The following is a 19810-nucleotide window of genomic DNA, read 5'->3' as shown; positions in this document are numbered from 1 at the left end:
ATAAAAGGAACCAGAGAGATAAAAGAAAATTGAGAGAAAGAATTAAAGAATTAATCATAGAGTAGGAGAGAATGAGAGAAGAAAGGAAAATAATAAAGATTAGAAGATAGAAAGACACAGAGTTTGAGATGGAATGAGAGAAGAGGATGAGAATTACAGTGAAATGGAATTTGAGAACGGAGGGTGACAGAGTGAGTGAGAGGGTGAAGGAGAGAAACAATAAAAGAGTAAGAGAGATTGGGAGAGGCTCAGAATTAGAGATAAAAGATAAAAGGAACCAGAGAGTAGGAGATAATTGAGAGAAAGGATTAAAGAATTAATCGAGAGAAACAATTAATTGAGATAAAAGGAACCAGAGAGATAAAAGAAAATTGAGAGAAAGAATTAAAGAATTAATCATAGAGTAGGAGAGAATGAGAGAAGAAAGGAAAATAATAAAGATTAGAAGATAGAAAGACACAGAGTTTGAGATGGAATGAGAGAAGAGGATGAGAATTACAGTGAAATGGAATTTGAGAACGGAGGGTGACAGAGTGAGTGAGAGGGTGAAGGAGAGAAACAATAAAAGAGTAAGAGAGATTGGGAGAGGCTCAGAATTAGAGATAAAAAGATAAAAGGAACCAGAGAGTAGGAGATAATTGAGAGAAAGGATTAAAGAATTAATCGAGAGAAACAATTAATTGAGATAAAAGGAACCAGAGAGATAAAAGAAAATTGAGAGAAAGAATTAAAGAATTAATCATAGAGTAGGAGAGAATGAGAGAAGAAAGGAAAATAATAAAGATTAGAAGATAGAAAGACACAGAGTTTGAGATGGAATGAGAGAAGAGGATGAGAATTACAGTGAAATGGAATTTGAGAACGGAGGGTGACAGAGTGAGTGAGAGGGTGAAGGAGAGAAACAATAAAAGAGTAAGAGAGATTGGGAGAGGCTCAGAATTAGAGATAAAAAGATAAAAGGAACCAGAGAGTAGGAGATAATTGAGAGAAAGGATTAAAGAATTAATCGAGAGAAACAATTAATTGAGATAAAAGGAACCAGAGAGATAAAAGAAAATTGAGAGAAAGAATTAAAGAATTAATCATAGAGTAGGAGAGAATGAGAGAAGAAAGGAAAATAATAAAGATTAGAAGATAGAAAGACACAGAGTTTGAGATGGAATGAGAGAAGAGGATGAGAATTACAGTGAAATGGAATTTGAGAACGGAGGGTGACAGAGTGAGTGAGAGGGTGAAGGAGAGAAACAATAAAAGAGTAAGAGAGATTGGGAGAGGCTCAGAATTAGAGATAAAAGATAAAAGGGACCAGAGAGGAGGAGATAATTGAGAGAAAGGATTAAAGAATTAATCGAGAGAAACAATTAATTGAGATAAAAGGAACCAGAGAGATAAAAGAAAATTGAGAGAAAGAATTAAAGAATTAATCATAGAGTAGGAGAGAATGAGAGAAGAAAGGAAAATAATAAAGATTAGAAGATAGAAAGACACAGAGTTTGAGATGGAATGAGAGAAGAGGATGAGAATTACAGTGAAATGGAATTTGAGAACGGAGGGTGACAGAGTGAGTGAGAGGGTGAAGGAGAGAAACAATAAAAGAGTAAGAGAGATTGGGAGAGGCTCAGAATTAGAGATAAAAGATAAAAGGAACCAGAGAGTAGGAGATAATTGAGAGAAAGGATTAAAGAATTAATCGAGAGAAACAATTAATTGAGATAAAAGGAACCAGAGAGATAAAAGAAAATTGAGAGAAAGAATTAAAGAATTAATCATAGAGTAGGAGAGAATGAGAGAAGAAAGGAAAATAATAAAGATTAGAAGATAGAAAGACACAGAGTTTGAGATGGAATGAGAGAAGAGGATGAGAATTACAGTGAAATGGAATTTGAGAACGGAGGTGACAGAGTGAGTGAGAGGGTGAAGGAGAGAAACAATAAAAGAGTAAGAGAGATTGGGAGAGGCTCAGAATTAGAGATAAAAAGATAAAAGGACCAGAGAGTAGGAGATAATTGAGAGAAAGGATTAAAGAATTAATCGAGAGAAACAATTAATTGAGATAAAAGGAACCAGAGAGATAAAAGAAAATTGAGAGAAAGAATTAAAGAATTAATCATAGAGTAGGAGAGAATGAGAGAAGAAAGGAAAATAATAAAGATTAGAAGATAGAAAGACACAGAGTTTGAGATGGAATGAGAGAAGAGGATGAGAATTACAGTGAAATGGAATTTGAGAACGGAGGGTGACAGAGTGAGTGAGAGGGTGAAGGAGAGAAACAATAAAAGAGTAAGAGAGATTGGGAGAGGCTCAGAATTAGAGATAAACAGACAAAAGGGCCCAGAGAGTAGGAGATAATTGAGAGAAAGGATTAAAGAATTAATCGAGAGAAACAATTAATTGAGATAAAAGGAACCAGAGAGATAAAAGAAAATTGAGAGAAAGAATTAAAGAATTAATCATAGAGTAGGAGAGAATGAGAGAAGAAAGGAAAATAATAAAGATTAGAAGATAGAAAGACACAGAGTTTGAGATGGAATGAGAGAAGAGGATGAGAATTACAGTGAAATGGAATTTGAGAACGGAGGGTGACAGAGTGAGTGAGAGGGTGAAGGAGAGAAACAATAAAAGAGTAAGAGAGATTGGGAGAGGCTCAGAATTAGAGATAAAAAGATAAAAGGAACCAGAGAGTAGGAGATAATTGAGAGAAAGGATTAAAGAATTAATCGAGAGAAACAATTAATTGAGATAAAAGGAACCAGAGAGATAAAAGAAAATTGAGAGAAAGAATTAAAGAATTAATCATAGAGTAGGAGAGAATGAGAGAAGAAAGGAAAATAATAAAGATTAGAAGATAGAAAGACACAGAGTTTGAGATGGAATGAGAGAAGAGGATGAGAATTACAGTGAAATGGAATTTGAGAACGGAGGGTGTGAGTGAGTGAGAGGGTGAAGGAGAGAAACAATAAAAGAGTAAGAGAGATTGGGAGAGGCTCAGAATTAGAGATAAAAAGATAAAAGGAACCAGAGAGTAGGAGATAATTGAGAGAAAGGATTAAAGAATTAATCGAGAGAAACAATTAATTGAGATAAAAGGAACCAGAGAGATAAAAGAAAATTGAGAGAAAGAATTAAAGAATTAATCATAGAGTAGGAGAGAATGAGAGAAGAAAGGAAAATAATAAAGATTAGAAGATAGAAAGACACAGAGTTTGAGATGGAATGAGAGAAGAGGATGAGAATTACAGTGAAATGGAATTTGAGAACGGAGGGTGACAGAGTGAGTGAGAGGGTGAAGGAGAGAAACAATAAAAGAGTAAGAGAGATTGGGAGAGGCTCAGAATTAGAGATAAAAGATAAAAGGAACCAGAGAGTAGGAGATAATTGAGAGAAAGGATTAAAGAATTAATCGAGAGAAACAATTAATTGAGATAAAAGGAACCAGAGAGATAAAAGAAAATTGAGAGAAAGAATTAAAGAATTAATCATAGAGTAGGAGAGAATGAGAGAAGAAAGGAAAATAATAAAGATTAGAAGATAGAAAGACACAGAGTTTGAGATGGAATGAGAGAAGAGGATGAGAATTACAGTGAAATGGAATTTGAGAACGGAGGGTGACAGAGTGAGTGAGAGGGTGAAGGAGAGAAACAATAAAAGAGTAAGAGAGATTGGGAGAGGCTCAGAATTAGAGATAAAAAGATAAAAGGAACCAGAGAGTAGGAGATAATTGAGAGAAAGGATTAAAGAATTAATCGAGAGAAACAATTAATTGAGATAAAAGGAACCAGAGAGATAAAAGAAAATTGAGAGAAAGAATTAAAGAATTAATCATAGAGTAGGAGAGAATGAGAGAAGAAAGGAAAATAATAAAGATTAGAAGATAGAAAGACACAGAGTTTGAGATGGAATGAGAGAAGAGGATGAGAATTACAGTGAAATGGAATTTGAGAACGGAGGGTGACAGAGTGAGTGAGAGGGTGAAGGAGAGAAACAATAAAAGAGGAAGAGATATTGTGAGAGGCTCATAATTAGAGATAAAAGATAAAAGGAACCAGAGAGTAGGAGATAATTGAGAGAAAGGATTAAAGAATTAATCGAGAGAAACAATTAATTGAGATAAAAGGAACCAGAGAGATAAAAGAAAATTGAGAGAAAGAATTAAAGAATTAATCATAGAGTAGGAGAGAATGAGAGAAGAAAGGAAAATAATAAAGATTAGAAGATAGAAAGACACAGAGTTTGAGATGGAATGAGAGAAGAGGATGAGAATTACAGTGAAATGGAATTTGAGAACGGAGGGTGACAGAGTGAGTGAGAGGGTGAAGGAGAGAAACAATAAAAGAGTAAGAGAGATTGGGAGAGGCTCAGAATTAGAGATAAAAAGATAAAAGGAACCAGAGAGTAGGAGATAATTGAGAGAAAGGATTAAAGAATTAATCGAGAGAAACAATTAATTGAGATAAAAGGAACCAGAGAGATAAAAGAAAATTGAGAGAAAGAATTAAAGAATTAATCATAGAGTAGGAGAGAATGAGAGAAGAAAGGAAAATAATAAAGATTAGAAGATAGAAAGACACAGAGTTTGAGATGGAATGAGAGAAGAGGATGAGAATTACAGTGAAATGGAATTTGAGAACGGAGGGTGACAGAGTGAGTGAGAGGGTGAAGGAGAGAAAAAAGAAAAGTAAGAATGAGAGAGTATGCGAGAATAAGGAAAGAAAAGGTAGAATTTGAAGTAAAAAAATAAAAAAATTCGGAGAGTGAGTTAGAATTAAAGGAGAGAGAAAAGGGACACTGGGAAATTGAATATGCATTTGCCATGGTATAAATTCAATATCAATAGCGAGGGAAGAAAAATCAATAGGAACACAAAACGACATCGGAGAGACAAGAAAAGCAAGAAAATCATAAGAACACTATAACAATCAGAAGAGATAAGAAGACATACCTCTGTAGCCGCAGCCGTCAGTCGCCACCGTCTGCCTCCGCCGTCCTTCACTGTCCTCCGTCCTCCGCCGTCTGAGCTCTAAGCGTCTAACCGAATGATCGTGTATTTTCGATTCAAAAATTTTGAATCGAAAGTACACAGTCAACCTAACGAAACTTAGGAAATAGCTTACATCCGATGTGGATATCGGTTTTTGATATCCACATCCAATATCCGATACCGGCATCTGTCCCCTTGAGACGGAGACGGATGCTGAATCGGGACGGATATCGGTATCGGATATCGACACTGTAGCAGCCGATATCCGATACCGATATCCGGCATCCGGATATCGAAATAACCGGATACCGGAAATTGCCTTTCCAGTATCCGGTACAGCATCCGTCCCGATACCGGCATCCGGTACCGGTATCGGGACGCGCGAACACTAAAGACTAGTGATCTCCGCATTACGATCTCATCATAATTCACTAAGTCCGATCATGTATTCATGGACTTCATTATACGCATCACACGTGCACTATAATGAATATGTTCTATTAATGAATATGGAACGAGATGTGGAATGTGTGATTGGCTTGCCGGCCACATATATTTCCACCAGGGAGGAGGCCGGGTGGGGGATGGAGGACGGAAGACTCAAAAAAATTCTCACAACTGCGAAAATCCGCACCGCACCGACCCCTGTGCGGTGTGCGAAAATCCTGTGCGATTTACCGCACAACTGCACCGCACTTTCGCCCAACCGCAGGAGCGGGATTCGCTCGCAGGGTTTGGACCATGTCTACCAGGGAAGTTAAACAAGTCATCTGATAATAAACTCTGATCAAAATGGTGGTTAAGTTCACAGCTCATACCATCCAACACGAGAAACATTATGAGTGGTATTGAAATTGGAAGGGACTGGTTAAGAATGGGTTAACCATGTCGGAAGCTTGAAAAAAGAAGAGGAAACTTGGAAAGATCAAATCGGACGACTGCTTTCCTAGCTATTTAGCAGGAGTGCCTTGGCGATGAGGGTTCGGAACGCAGCCTTCTTCTTGGCCACCTTGCCATAGACTCGTCTGGCCATCTTCAAGAGCCTCTCCTGGTCGCGGGGCGACTCGGTTCGCCGTCTTCTCTTCGCCCCGGCGACCAGTACCTCGAGCAGGCGCCCGTCGCCGCCCACGGCCTCCGCCACGCTTTCCGCGGCCTCCTCCTCCGCGGTCAGCCGCCTGGCCCACTTGTTCGCCTCCCTCTCCGACGCGTAAGCGGCCGCGTAAGCACCCCAGAAGGATGCCCTCAGGAAGCCCTTCTTCTCCCTGTCCTTCACCCCCCACCTCTTGCCCATCGCCTCCTCTAGCCACGCCGCCACCGCCGCCGGCGCCGCCGCCGCCGCCATGGCCGCCGCTTTCTCCCTCAGCTCCCCTCCGTACGGCGCCGCCTCCTCGAACTCGCACCTCCTGCACCCGCACCGGAACCCCCACGTCGCCGCCAGCGCCGTGCGCCGCTTCCCGAGCGGCGCCAGCGCGTCCACGTAGGAGAAGGTGATCTCCTCCCCGGCCTTAATGTCCCTGGAGGCGTGCACCAAGAGATGGTCGCCGACGTGCAGGCGGCGGGCGTTGGGGCAGCATGAGTGGTTCACCAGCGACGCCAGCAGCCACAGCCCCACCCCCGCGGCCATCATCTTCTTCTTCCCCAGCACCTCGGCGGCCGCGGCGTCATCCGTCATGCAGTTCACGTCCAGGATCTTCAGAATCCTGTCCACGTCCAGGGCTCGGGCTTGAACTTGCAACGGCTGCTCCGCCTCGGGTAGGAATCGGCGGATGTCGGGGACGGGGAGCTCGCCCTCGCCTTCTCCCCCGGAGAGCTGGTAGATCAATTCTAGAGTCCTGCCGCACTTGCCGGCGGCCTCCAGCAACCTCTCCACCAGGTCTTTCCAGAGGACGAGGCGAGCCGTCTCCCCCGCCATGGCCGGGCTCTCGGGGAGTATCCCCCGGCCCGTCGCCACCGCCTTGGTCGCCACCAGCGTCGTCCCCGCCTCCACGTTCCGCGTAGCGAACAGGCCGCGGCCGCCGCCGGAGCCCTCGGCGCGCCGGATCTCGACGGGGCCGACGAACTCGGCCAGCTCCGGCGGGTCTCCGTGGCACCCGTCGAGGATCCAATGCGAAAGGTCGAAGATCCCCGTCTTCGACTGGGCCTCGAGTTTCACGCAGCGGTCGAGCAGGCCGGGGGAGTCCGAGGAGGCTTTGATGGCTGACCGAAAGCAGTCGCCGGCGGCGGAGTAGCGGTCCTGGCTGAGTAGGGCCTTGCCCTTGCATACCCTGGCCCTGGGGTGGGACGGGTCCAGGTCCAGGGCGCGGTCGCAGTCGCCGGCCGCCCCCGCCGAGTCGCCGAGCCGGAGCCGCGCCTCCGCCCTGTTGCAGAGGGCTCCGCACAGGATTCTCCTCAGCGTGCGGGAATCCTCGCCGGCCGCGTCTCCCGACTCGCACAGCGAGATGAAGCGCGTGTACAGCCCGATGTACTCTTCCCACTGCTCCAGCAGCAGCAGCTCCGTCGCGCTGCACCTCACCCTCTGCGCCTCCTCCTCCAGCCTCGTCTCCATGGTCATCTTCCTCGTCTTACCCCCCCGATTTGGGCTTGATACTCGAGAGGAAGTAGTGAACAATAAGCGCAACGGCTAGTTTATTCCCCGAAGAGGAGAAGGTGGAACGGTCGAAAAGAGCATTGAATGGTCAAAATAACCGACGCGAAAATCAAACCCAGTCGGCGGCGTTGCCGCCCCCGCATCTGGTGAAGGAGGAGAGATCGGGGCCGTCGGCGACGGCCATCCCGATGCCTGTTCCCCGGCCATCTTTCCCGACGCCGGCGTAGTAGAGCCTCCACCGCTGGTCGCCGTCCATGGGCACCAGGCAGGGCGACCCGACTCCTCCCTCGTCCCACCCGCCCTCCTCCGACGGGCCCAGGACCGGGCCCCCGCCGCGCCGCCGCCAGCCCGTCAGCCCGTCCGGCGACTCCGCCAGCCCGATGCTCCGCCGCCCGTCCGCCGCCACACCCTCGTACGCCATCACGTACCCGCCCCGGCGCCCGTCCTGGACCGCGTGGCCCCGCATGGTACCCCCCTCGTCGAACCCCCCCGCCGGGCCCGGGCCCAGCACCTTACCCACCTTCTCCCATTTTATGCCGTCCCCCGACCGTGCCACCCCGATGCGCGGCGGCTCCGACGAGTGGTAGTACATCCTCAGGTCGCCGGGGCCGTGGAGGACGACCCGGGGCGCCGCCACCGTTGCGGAGTCCCACTCGCCGGGCTCGCCCGGGTCCAGCAACGCGCCGGTGGGGTGCTCTCCCTCGATCCTCGCCCAGTTGCGGCCGTCCTGGCCGATGGCGAGGCCCGGGCGCGCCTGCTGCGGGTTCTGTTCGGCGTGGCCTTCGTAGTAGAGCCAGTAGAAGGCGCCGGGGCTGATGACCTTGGCGCTGGACATGCTGAGCACCTGGCCGGGGCGAAGCCCGCCGGTGTCGAAGGCCCACCAGTCTCCGCTCTGGCCCAGGACGAGCCCCTGCCTGCTCCAGTGAATCCCGTTCGCCGACGTTGCCAAGCCGATGCCGTCGCCGCCTGTGGGTCCGCGACCGTGGTACCAGATGAGCCATCTTTCCTGCTCGTCGCCCAGGAAGCGGCACACGATGGGGGAGCCGATCTCGACAGCGTCCCACTCGCCCGCCGTGCCGAGCTCGAGCACGCGGCCCTCGCTGGGAGGACAGAATGGCGGCGCCGCCGCGGCGACGTCGTCTCTTCTGCCGAGGCAGCCGGCGGCTGTCGGGTTGGCGGAGACCCGCGGAGGACGAGTCTCGAGGCGGAGGGGGAGTCTCGCGGGTGTCGGCGACGGCGGGCCGCGGCGCAGGAGAGCGCGATGGGGAGGAACGCTGGGTAGCAGTCTGCGCGTCGGGGCGGCCGGTTTGATTGGCCGGCTGCAGCAAGCTGATCGCTCCATGGCCGGAGGAAAGAGGAAAGAGAGGGGACGGGGGGGGGAAGTCGTGATGCGCGGTGTATGGCTGGCGATCCCCCAAGCAAGCAAGTCGATAAATACGATGACCCTCCAGCAGAGGCTGAGCCCGACTGGTGTCCCGGTTCTCGAACACCTGGGTATTTGGGGGGCTCCAGACTCCAGTGTCGGGTCTCTCGACCGGGCCGATGGGCGATTGGACGGATTGGGGCGCTTCCGAAAACAAAGTGCCTCTTGGATCTGTCAAATTCATCAAATTGCGCATGTGGGTGGTTTTCTAATATGGCTGTCTGTAATGGGCAATCACATTGCCCATGATGACAACTGCTATGACGCTGATGGAAAGCCACCTTGCTTTACTTATTCATGAGTGAAAGTAATGGATGTACCTGATAGGTGATGACAGAACGATGAGTTGATGCGGATGGAGTTACGATTTGATCTCCTATACTGGGAAGTTGGTCGAGCAAATCAGTTAACAAAATCCATGCGGCATTTGATTTGGGTCAACCTTTCCATTAAACTAGGACTTCCACAAAATTAGGGCCCTAAACTTTAGAATGATCATCAAGCAAATTAGTGTCCAACATGAAATTGTCTTAATCATGTTGACTGATTTGGAGTTTTGTTGTATGCCAATTCTGCATGTGATAGGAACGAATTCCACAGGATGTGGCATTCGCGCATGAGCCAATGAAGAAGATTATAGTAGCTGCTCTTTACCACTTCATTATGCCAATCACTCTGAGGATGGGAGGCTATGGAATATTGGAGTTTAATCCATAGGTGGTGCACAAATTTTTCTTAAAATGGCTCACAAATTTGGTATCATGGTTAGATAAGAAGATTGTCATGGGGATGCCATGAAGATGAATAGTTTTTGTGCATAATGGTTTGGCTATATAAGAAACATCTGAGGTTTTCTGACTTCTTATAAAATATGCCATTTTGAGAATCTGACCTTTTAGTTGTTGGAGGAAGGCCCAAGACAAAATCAACGATGAAGTCATCTCAAGGTTCCAAGACAAGGGCCGATATAATCAAGTATTCTATTCGACTTGGTTTCCCAAGGCACATGAGCGACACACAGCAATAGTGTCAGTGATGTGTTGTGTAAGGCCATCCCAGAAGAAGCGCTTCACACACCATGTTGACTGTCTTGGATTACCCAGTAAGACTTGTACGGCCTCCTTGATGAAGCTCCCACATAACAACGTCTTGCATACTCAATTGTTTTTTAATAAATATCATCATTAATACAGGAAGATTGGGTTTGTAACTGTTGGTAGATGGAGGTAAAATAAGGGCATTCCTTTGTAATTATGAGATAGCTCCAAAACATGTCAAGGGGGCTTCTAGAGTCATAAGTACATGCTACTTTTCCATTCGACTTGGTTTCCCAAGGCACATGAGCGACACACAGCAATAGTGTCAGTGATGTGTTGTGTAAGGCCATCCCAGAAGAAGCGCTTCACACACCATGTTGACTGTCTTGGATTACCCAGTAAGACTTGTACGGCCTCCTTGATGAAGCTCCCACATAACAACGTCTTGCATACTCAATTGTTTTTTAATAAATATCATCATTAATACAGGAAGATTGGGTTTGTAACTGTTGGTAGATGGAGGTAAAATAAGGGCATTCCTTTGTAATTATGAGATAGCTCCAAAACATGTCAAGGGGGCTTCTAGAGTCATAAGTACATGCTACTTTTCCATTCGACTTGGTTTCCCAAGGCACATGAGCGACACACAGCAATAGTGTCAGTGATGTGTTGTGTAAGGCCATCCCAGAAGAAGCGCTTCACACACCATGTTGACTGTCTTGGATTACCCAGTAAGACTTATGGCCTCCTTGATGAAGCTCCCACATAACAACGTCTTGCATACTCAATTGTTTTTTAATAAATATCATCATTAATACAGGAAGATTGGGTTTGTAACTGTTGGTAGATGGAGGTAAAATAAGGGCATTCCTTTGTAATTATGAGATAGCTCCAAAACATGTCAAGGGGGCTTCTAGAGTCATAAGTACATGCTACTTTTCCATTCGACTTGGTTTCCCAAGGCACATGAGCGACACACAGCAATAGTGTCGGTGATGTGTTGTGTAAGGCCATCCTGAAGAAGCGCTTCACACACCATGTTGACTGTCTTGGATTACCCAGTAAGACTTGTACGGCCTCCTTGATGAAGCTCCCACATAACAACGTCTTGCATACTCAATTGTTTTTTAATAAATATCATCATTAATACAGGAAGATTGGGTTTGTAACTGTTGGTAGATGGAGGTAAAATAAGGGCATTCCTTTGTAATTATGAGATAGCTCCAAAACATGTCAAGGGGGCTTCTAGAGTCATAAGTACATGCTACTTTTCCATTCGACTTGGTTTCCCAAGGCACATGAGCGACACACAGCAATAGTGTCAGTGATGTGTTGTGTAAGGCCATCCCAGAAGAAGCGCTTCACACACCATGTTGACTGTCTTGGATTACCCAGAAGACTTGTACGGCCTCCTTGATGAAGCTCCAACATAACAACGTCTTGCATACTCAATTGTTTTTTAATAAATATCATCATTAATACAGGAAGATTGGGTTTGTAACTGTTGGTAGATGGAGGTAAAATAAGGGCATTCCTTTGTAATTATGAGATAGCTCCAAAACATGTCAAGGGGGCTTCTAGAGTCATAAGTACATGCTACTTTTCCATTCGACTTGGTTTCCCAAGGCACATGAGCGACACACAGCAATAGTGTCAGTGATGTGTTGTGTAAGGCCATCCCAGAAGAAGCGCTTCACACACCATGTTGACTGTCTTGGATTACCCAGTAAGACTTGTACGGCCTCCTTGATGAAGCTCCCACATAACAACGTCTTGCATACTCAATTGTTTTTTAATAAATATCATCATTAATACAGGAAGATTGGGTTTGTAACTGTTGGTAGATGGAGGTAAAATAAGGGCATTCCTTTGTAATTATGAGATAGCTCCAAAACATGTCAAGGGGGCTTCTAGAGTCATAAGTACATGCTACTTTTCCATTCGACTTGGTTTCCCAAGGCACATGAGCGACACACAGCAATAGTGTCAGTGATGTGTTGTGTAAGGCCATCCCAGAAGAAGCGCTTCACACACCATGTTGACTGTCTTGGATTACCCAGTAAGACTTGTACGGCCTCCTTGATGAAGCTCCCACATAACAACGCCTTGCATACTCAATTGTTTTTTAATAAATATCATCATTAATACAGGAAGATTGGGTTTGTAACTGTTGGTAGATGGAGGTAAAATAAGGGCATTCCTTTGTAATTATGAGATAGCTCCAAAACATGTCAAGGGGCTTCTAGAGTCATAAGTACATGCTACTTTTCCATTCGACTTGGTTTCACAAGGCACATGAGCGACACACTGCAATGGTGTTGGTGTTGTGTCGTGTAATGCTCTCCCAGAAGAAGCGCTTCACACACCATGTTGACTGTCTTGGATTACCCAGTAAGACTTGTACGGCCTCCTTGATGAAGCTCCCATAACAACGTCTTGCATACTCAATTGTTTTTTAATAAATATCATCATTAATACAGGAAGATTGGGTTTGTAACTGTTGGTAGATGGAGGTAAAATAAGGGCATTCCTTTGTAATTATGAGATAGCTCCAAAACATGTCAAGGGGGCTTCTAGAGTCATAAGTACATGCTACTTTTCCATTCGACTTGGTTTCCCAAGGCACATGAGCGACACACAGCAATAGTGTCGGTGATGTGTTGTGTAAGGCCATCCCAGAAGCGCTTCACACACCATGTTGACTGTCTTGGATTACCCAGTAAGACTTGTACGGCCTCCTTGATGAAGCTCCCACATAACAACGTCTTGCATACTCAATTGTTTTTTAATAAATATCATCATTAATACAGGAAGATTGGGTTTGTAACTGTTGGTAGATGGAGGTAAAATAAGGGCATTCCTTTGTAATTATGAGATAGCTCCAAAACATGTCAAGGGGGCTTCTAGAGTCATAAGTACATGCTACTTTTCCATTCGACTTGGTTTCCCAAGGCACATGAGCGACACACAGCAATAGTGTCGTGATGTGTTGTGTAAGGCCATCCCAGAAGCGCTTCACACACCATGTTGACTGTCTTGGATTACCCAGTAAGACTTGTACGGCCTCCTTGATGAAGCTCCCACATAACAACGTCTTGCATACTCAATTGTTTTTTAATAAATATCATCATTAATACAGGAAGATTGGGTTTGTAACTGTTGGTAGATGGAGGTAAAATAAGGGCATTCCTTTGTAATTATGAGATAGCTCCAAAACATGTCAAGGGGGCTTCTAGAGTCATAAGTACATGCTACTTTTCCATTCGACTTGGTTTCCCAAGACACCGGAGCGGCGCCGAGTAAGGAAGTCAGGGATGTGTTGGGTGAGGCCATCTCAGAAGAAACGCTTCACACACCATGTTGACTGTCTTGGATTACCCAGTAAGACTTGTACGGCCTCCTTGATGAAGCTCCCACATAACAACGTCTTGCATACTCAATTGTTTTTTAATAAATATCATCATTAATACAGGAAGATTGGGTTTGTAACTGTTGGTAGATGGAGGTAAAATAAGGGCATTCCTTTGTAATTATGAGATAGCTCCAAAACATGTCAAGGGGGCTTCTAGAGTCATAAGTACATGCTACTTTTCCATTCGACTTGGTTTCCCAAGGCACGTGTGCGTCTCGCAGCAAGCCGGACCGTGAAGTGTTGTGTAAGGCCATCCCAGAAGAAGCGCTTCACACACCATGTTGACTGTCTTGGATTACCCAAGAAGACTTGTACGGCCTCCTTGATGAAGCTCCCACATAACAACGTCTTGCATACTCAATTGTTTTTTAATAAATATCATCATTAATACAGGAAGATTGGGTTTGTAACTGTTGGTAGATGGAGGTAAAATAAGGGCATTCCTTTGTAATTATGAGATAGCTCCAAAACATGTCAAGGGGGCTTCTAGAGTCATAAGTACATGCTACTTTTCCATTCGACTTGGTTTCCCAAGGCACATGAGCGACACACAGCAATAGTGTCAGTGATGTGTTGTGTAAGGCCATCCCAGAAGAAGCGCTTCACACACCATGTTGACTGTCTTGGATTACCCAGTAAGACTTGTACGGCCTCCTTGATGAAGCTCCCACATAACAACGTCTTGCATACTCAATTGTTTTTTAATAAATATCATCATTAATACAGGAAGATTGGGTTTGTAACTGTTGGTAGATGGAGGTAAAATAAGGGCATTCCTTTGTAATTATGAGATAGCTCCAAAACATGTCAAGGGGGCTTCTAGAGTCATAAGTACATGCTACTTTTCCATTCGACTTGGTTTCCCAAGGCACATGAGCGACACACAGCAATAGTGTCAGTGATGTGTTGTGTAAGGCCATCCCAGAAGAAGCGCTTCACACACCATGTTGACTGTCTTGGATTACCCAAGAAGACTTGTACGGCCTCCTTGATGAAGCTCCCACATAACAACGTCTTGCATACTCAATTGTTTTTTAATAAATATCATCATTAATACAGGAAGATTGGGTTTGTAACTGTTGGTAGATGGAGGTAAAATAAGGGCATTCCTTTGTAATTATGAGATAGCTCCAAAACATGTCAAGGGGGCTTCTAGAGTCATAAGTACATGCTACTTTTCCATTCGACTTGGTTTCCCAAGGCACATGAGCGACACACAGCAATAGTGTCGGTGATGTGTTGTGTAAGGCCATCCCAGAAGCGCTTCACACACCATGTTGACTGTCTTGGATTACCCAGAAGACTTGTACGGCCTCCTTGATGAAGCTCCCACATAACAACGTCTTGCATACTCAATTGTTTTTTAATAAATATCATCATTAATACAGGAAGATTGGGTTTGTAACTGTTGGTAGATGGAGGTAAAATAAGGGCATTCCTTTGTAATTATGAGATAGCTCCAAAACATGTCAAGGGGCTTCTAGAGTCATAAGTACATGCTACTTTTCCATTCGACTTGGTTTCCCAAGGCACATGAGCGACACACAGCAATAGTGTCAGTGATGTGTTGTGTAAGGCCATCCTGCAAGAAGCGCTTCACACACCATGTTGACTGTCTTGGATTACCCAGTAAGACTTGTACGGCCTCCTTGATGAAGCTCCCACATAACAACGTCTTGCATACTCAATTGTTTTTTAATAAATATCATCATTAATACAGGAAGATTGGGTTTGTAACTGTTGGTAGATGGAGGTAAAATAAGGGCATTCCTTTGTAATTATGAGATAGCTCCAAAACATGTCAAGGGGGCTTCTAGAGTCATAAGTACATGCTACTTTTCCATTCGACTTGGTTTCCCAAGGCACATGAGCGACACACAGCAATAGTGTCGGTGATGTGTTGTGTAAGGCCATCCCAGAAGAAGCGCTTCACACACCATGTTGACTGTCTTGGATTACCCAAGTAAGACTTGTACGGCCTCCTTGATGAAGCTCCCACATAACAACGTCTTGCATACTCAATTGTTTTTTAATAAATATCATCATTAATACAGGAAGATTGGGTTTGTAACTGTTGGTAGATGGAGGTAAAATAAGGGCATTCCTTTGTAATTATGAGATAGCTCCAAAACATGTCAAGGGGGCTTCTAGAGTCATAAGTACATGCTACTTTTCCATTCGACTTGGTTTCCCAAGGCACATGAGCGACACACAGCAATAGTGTCAGTGATGTGTTGTGTAAGGCCATCCCAGAAGAAGCGCTTCACACACCATGTTGACTGTCTTGGATTACCCAGTAAGACTTGTACGGCCTCCTTGATGAAGCTCCCACATAACAACGTCTTGCATACTCAATTGTTTTTTAATAAATATCATCATTAATACAGGAAGATTGGGTTTGTAACTGTTGGTAGATGGAGGTAAAATAAGGGCATTCCTTTGTAATTATGAGATAGCTCCAAAACATGTCAAGGGGGCTTCTAGAGTCATAAGTACATGCTACTTTTCCATTCGACTTGGTTTCCCAAGGCACATGAGCGACACACAGCAATAGTGTCAGTGATGTGTTGTGTAAGGCCATCCCAGAAGAAGCGCTTCACACACCATGTTGACTGTCTTGGATTACCCAGTAAGACTTGTACGGCCTCCTTGATGAAGCTCCCACATAACAACGTCTTGCATACTCAATTGTTTTTTAATAAATATCATCATTAATACAGGAAGATTGGGTTTGTAACTGTTGGTAGATGGAGGTAAAATAAGGGCATTCCTTTGTAATTATGAGATAGCTCCAAAACATGTCAAGGGGCTTCTAGAGTCATAAGTACATGCTACTTTTCCATTCGACTTGGTTTCCCAAGGCACATGAGCGACACACAGCAATAGTGTCGGTGATGTGTTGTGTAAGGCCATCCCAGAAGAAGCGCTTCACACACCATGTTGACTGTCTTGGATTACCCAAGAAGACTTGTACGGCCTCCTTGATGAAGCTCCCACATAACAACGTCTTGCATACTCAATTGTTTTTTAATAAATATCATCATTAATACAGGAAGATTGGGTTTGTAACTGTTGGTAGATGGAGGTAAAATAAGGGCATTCCTTTGTAATTATGAGATAGCTCCAAAACATGTCAAGGGGCTTCTAGAGTCATAAGTACATGCTACTTTTCCATTCGACTTGGTTTCCCAAGGCACATGAGCGACACACAGCAATAGTGTCAGTGATGTGTTGTGTAAGGCCATCCCAGAAGAAGCGCTTCACACACCATGTTGACTGTCTTGGATTACCCAGTAAGACTTGTACGGCCTCCTTGATGAAGCTCCCACATAACAACGTCTTGCATACTCAATTGTTTTTTAATAAATATCATCATTAATACAGGAAGATTGGGTTTGTAACTGTTGGTAGATGGAGGTAAAATAAGGGCATTCCTTTGTAATTATGAGATAGCTCCAAAACATGTCAAGGGGCTTCTAGAGTCATAAGTACATGCTACTTTTCCATTCGACTTGGTTTCCCAAGGCACATGAGCGACACACAGCAATAGTGTCAGTGATGTGTTGTGTAAGGCCATCCCAGAAGAAGCGCTTCACACACCATGTTGACTGTCTTGGATTACCCAAGTAAGACTTGTACGGCCTCCTTGATGAAGCTCCCACATAACAACGTCTTGCATACTCAATTGTTTTTTAATAAATATCATCATTAATACAGGAAGATTGGGTTTGTAACTGTTGGTAGATGGAGGTAAAATAAGGGCATTCCTTTGTAATTATGAGATAGCTCCAAAACATGTCAAGGGGGCTTCTAGAGTCATAAGTACATGCTACTTTTCCATTCGACTTGGTTTCCCAAGGCACATGAGCGACACACAGCAATAGTGTCGGTGATGTGTTGTGTAAGGCCATCCCAGAAGAAGCGCTTCACACACCATGTTGACTGTCTTGGATTACCCAGTAAGACTTATGCGGCCTCCTTGATGAAGCTCCCACATAACAACGTCTTGCATACTCAATTGTTTTTTAATAAATATCATCATTAATACAGGAAGATTGGGTTTGTAACTGTTGGTAGATGGAGGTAAAATAAGGGCATTCCTTTGTAATTATGAGATAGCTCCAAAACATGTCAAGGGGGCTTCTAGAGTCATAAGTACATGCTACTTTTCCATTCGACTTGGTTTCCCAAGGCACATGAGCGACACACAGCAATAGTGTCGGTGATGTGTTGTGTAAGGCCATCCCAGAAGCGCTTCACACACCATGTTGACTGTCTTGGATTACCCAGTAAGACTTGTACGGCCTCCTTGATGAAGCTCCCACATAACAACGTCTTGCATACTCAATTGTTTTTTAATAAATATCATCATTAATACAGGAAGATTGGGTTTGTAACTGTTGGTAGATGGAGGTAAAATAAGGGCATTCCTTTGTAATTATGAGATAGCTCCAAAACATGTCAAGGGGGCTTCTAGAGTCATAAGTACATGCTACTTTTCCATTCGACTTGGTTTCCCAAGGCACATGAGCGACACACAGCAATAGTGTCAGTGATGTGTTGTGTAAGGCCATCCCAGAAGAAGCGCTTCACACACCATGTTGACTGTCTTGGATTACCCAGTAAGACTTGTACGGCCTCCTTGATGAAGCTCCCACATAACAACGTCTTGCATACTCAATTGTTTTTTAATAAATATCATCATTAATACAGGAAGATTGGGTTTGTAACTGTTGGTAGATGGAGGTAAAATAAGGGCATTCCTTTGTAATTATGAGATAGCTCCAAAACATGTCAAGGGGGCTTCTAGAGTCATAAGTACATGCTACTTTTCCATTCGACTTGGTTTCCCAAGGCACATGAGCGACACACAGCAATAGTGTCAGTGATGTGTTGTGTAAGGCCATCCCAGAAGAAGCGCTTCACACACCATGTTGACTGTCTTGGATTACCCAGTAAGACTTGTACGGCCTCCTTGATGAAGCTCCCACATAACAACGTCTTGCATACTCAATTGTTTTTTAATAAATATCATCATTAATACAGGAAGATTGGGTTTGTAACTGTTGGTAGATGGAGGTAAAATAAGGGCATTCCTTTGTAATTATGAGATAGCTCCAAAACATGTCAAGGGGGCTTCTAGAGTCATAAGTACATGCTACTTTTTACTCAAAGCATCATCTACTTCATTCTCAACACCCAATTTGTGTTGTAAGATGAAATCAAATGCATGTAAGTATTCATGGCATGGCAGGGGTTTGGATGTTTTTGTGAGCTCAAATATCTGAGACATTCACGATGAGAGAAAATAAGGATTCTAGGGGAAATAAGGCAATGACACTAGTGTGGAAAAAACTTGGACAACCATGATAGCTCATTCTCGTATGGATGAACTTACGGAGAGGGTGGATGATTTCATCTTGACCACTAAAATCATCTTAATTAACTGAAAATATCTAAGCTAAGAAATTTGGAATGCCATGAATAAGAAATTCCAGGTTATAGTCAAATATAATGGTTCGTCTACAAGAAGACTTTCGGTGCCTTTTTTGGGCAAAAGCACAATGCCTGGTACGACCATTCGAAAGGTTGTGCTTGTAGATCGATACGGCCGTGCCCTAGAAGCCACCTTGGGGGCTTTGATATTTGTAGAGGTTTAGTGTTTCATGAATTTTTAGTCATGAAGCAAGTGTACATATACAATTACACACATAACCCACTCTCCCACGCTCACAACCCAAAGTAAAGAGATACTATAGTGAGAGCTTGGCAGGATTGGGGGAGTCCTTGGTTGTCAGCAGTTGGTTCTTGGCCCCTTCAGAGTCTTCTATGGTGCTTATGTAAGACATCGTGGGCTCCCATCTCTGACTCTCCATGTTATGCGCCACTCTAGAGGTCATCAGTGTTGGGTTCTGTGATTTGGTTCATCCATGGAAAAATACGTTCCATGGATGCGGAAGCGTGGTTGATCAATTCTCAAACGATCTATAAAACAAAACATTTTGTAGTACCTTTTGGGGAACTCGTTCCACCCTTGACTTTGCCGCTCCGAGATCGTTCTGAAGCCGTTCACGCGTCCGGCCTCTAGAAGTGTCCATGCGATCACTCGGCGCTTGGATCTCGACGTCTTCTTCTTCACTTCTTCTTGAGAATCTAGAAGATCTCCTCACCATGAAGACACTCTTCCTTGGATAAGTGTAGAAGAGAGTGGAGAGGGGGGGGGGCTCTCAAATGAGGCTTGCATGGGTGCTTAAAATGAGACCCCTTTACCTCTTTATATTTCACTTAAGGTTTTTCTCAAAAACCCTCTAAAGAAACATATATCCACCAATGCCCTTACGACCTTTTGCATGTGACCCTCTAGGCCCATGTA

The 19810-nt window shown here is 44.5% G+C and overlaps 2 protein-coding genes across 2 annotated transcripts; both read right to left on the bottom strand.

The window, feature by feature from the left end:
* Positions 1–5747: 5747 nt before the first annotated feature.
* On the bottom strand, positions 5748–7529 carry SDG35 (SET domain protein 35). Its single transcript, XM_078585010.1, has one exon. It carries the CDS (start codon positions 7527–7529, stop codon positions 5925–5927), a length of 1605 nt encoding a protein of 534 aa, XP_078441136.1. The 3' UTR covers positions 5748–5924.
* A 36-nt stretch (positions 7530–7565) lies between these two features.
* LOC144711089 (Arabinanase/levansucrase/invertase) lies at positions 7566–9009 on the bottom strand. The gene has a single exon (XM_078585011.1). It carries the CDS (start codon positions 8905–8907, stop codon positions 7675–7677), a length of 1233 nt encoding a protein of 410 aa, XP_078441137.1. The 5' UTR covers positions 8908–9009; the 3' UTR covers positions 7566–7674.
* Between the last annotated feature and the right edge of the window lie 10801 nt (positions 9010–19810).

Source organism: Wolffia australiana, chromosome 13 (assembly GCF_029677425.1).
Source record: "Wolffia australiana isolate 7733 chromosome 13, ASM2967742v1".
Taxonomy (NCBI): domain Eukaryota; kingdom Viridiplantae; phylum Streptophyta; class Magnoliopsida; order Alismatales; family Araceae; genus Wolffia; species Wolffia australiana.
The sequence above is the reverse complement of the archived record's forward strand: the minus strand, read 5'-3'. Positions and strand labels throughout refer to the sequence as shown.

Excerpts from the sequence above, each read along its gene's own strand:
- SDG35 (XM_078585010.1), bottom strand. The coding sequence starts at position 7,529 with ATGACCATGGAGACGAGGCTGGAGGAGGAGGCGCAGAGGGTGAGGTGC.
- LOC144711089 (XM_078585011.1), bottom strand. The coding sequence starts at position 8,907 with ATGGAGCGATCAGCTTGCTGCAGCCGGCCAATCAAACCGGCCGCCCCG.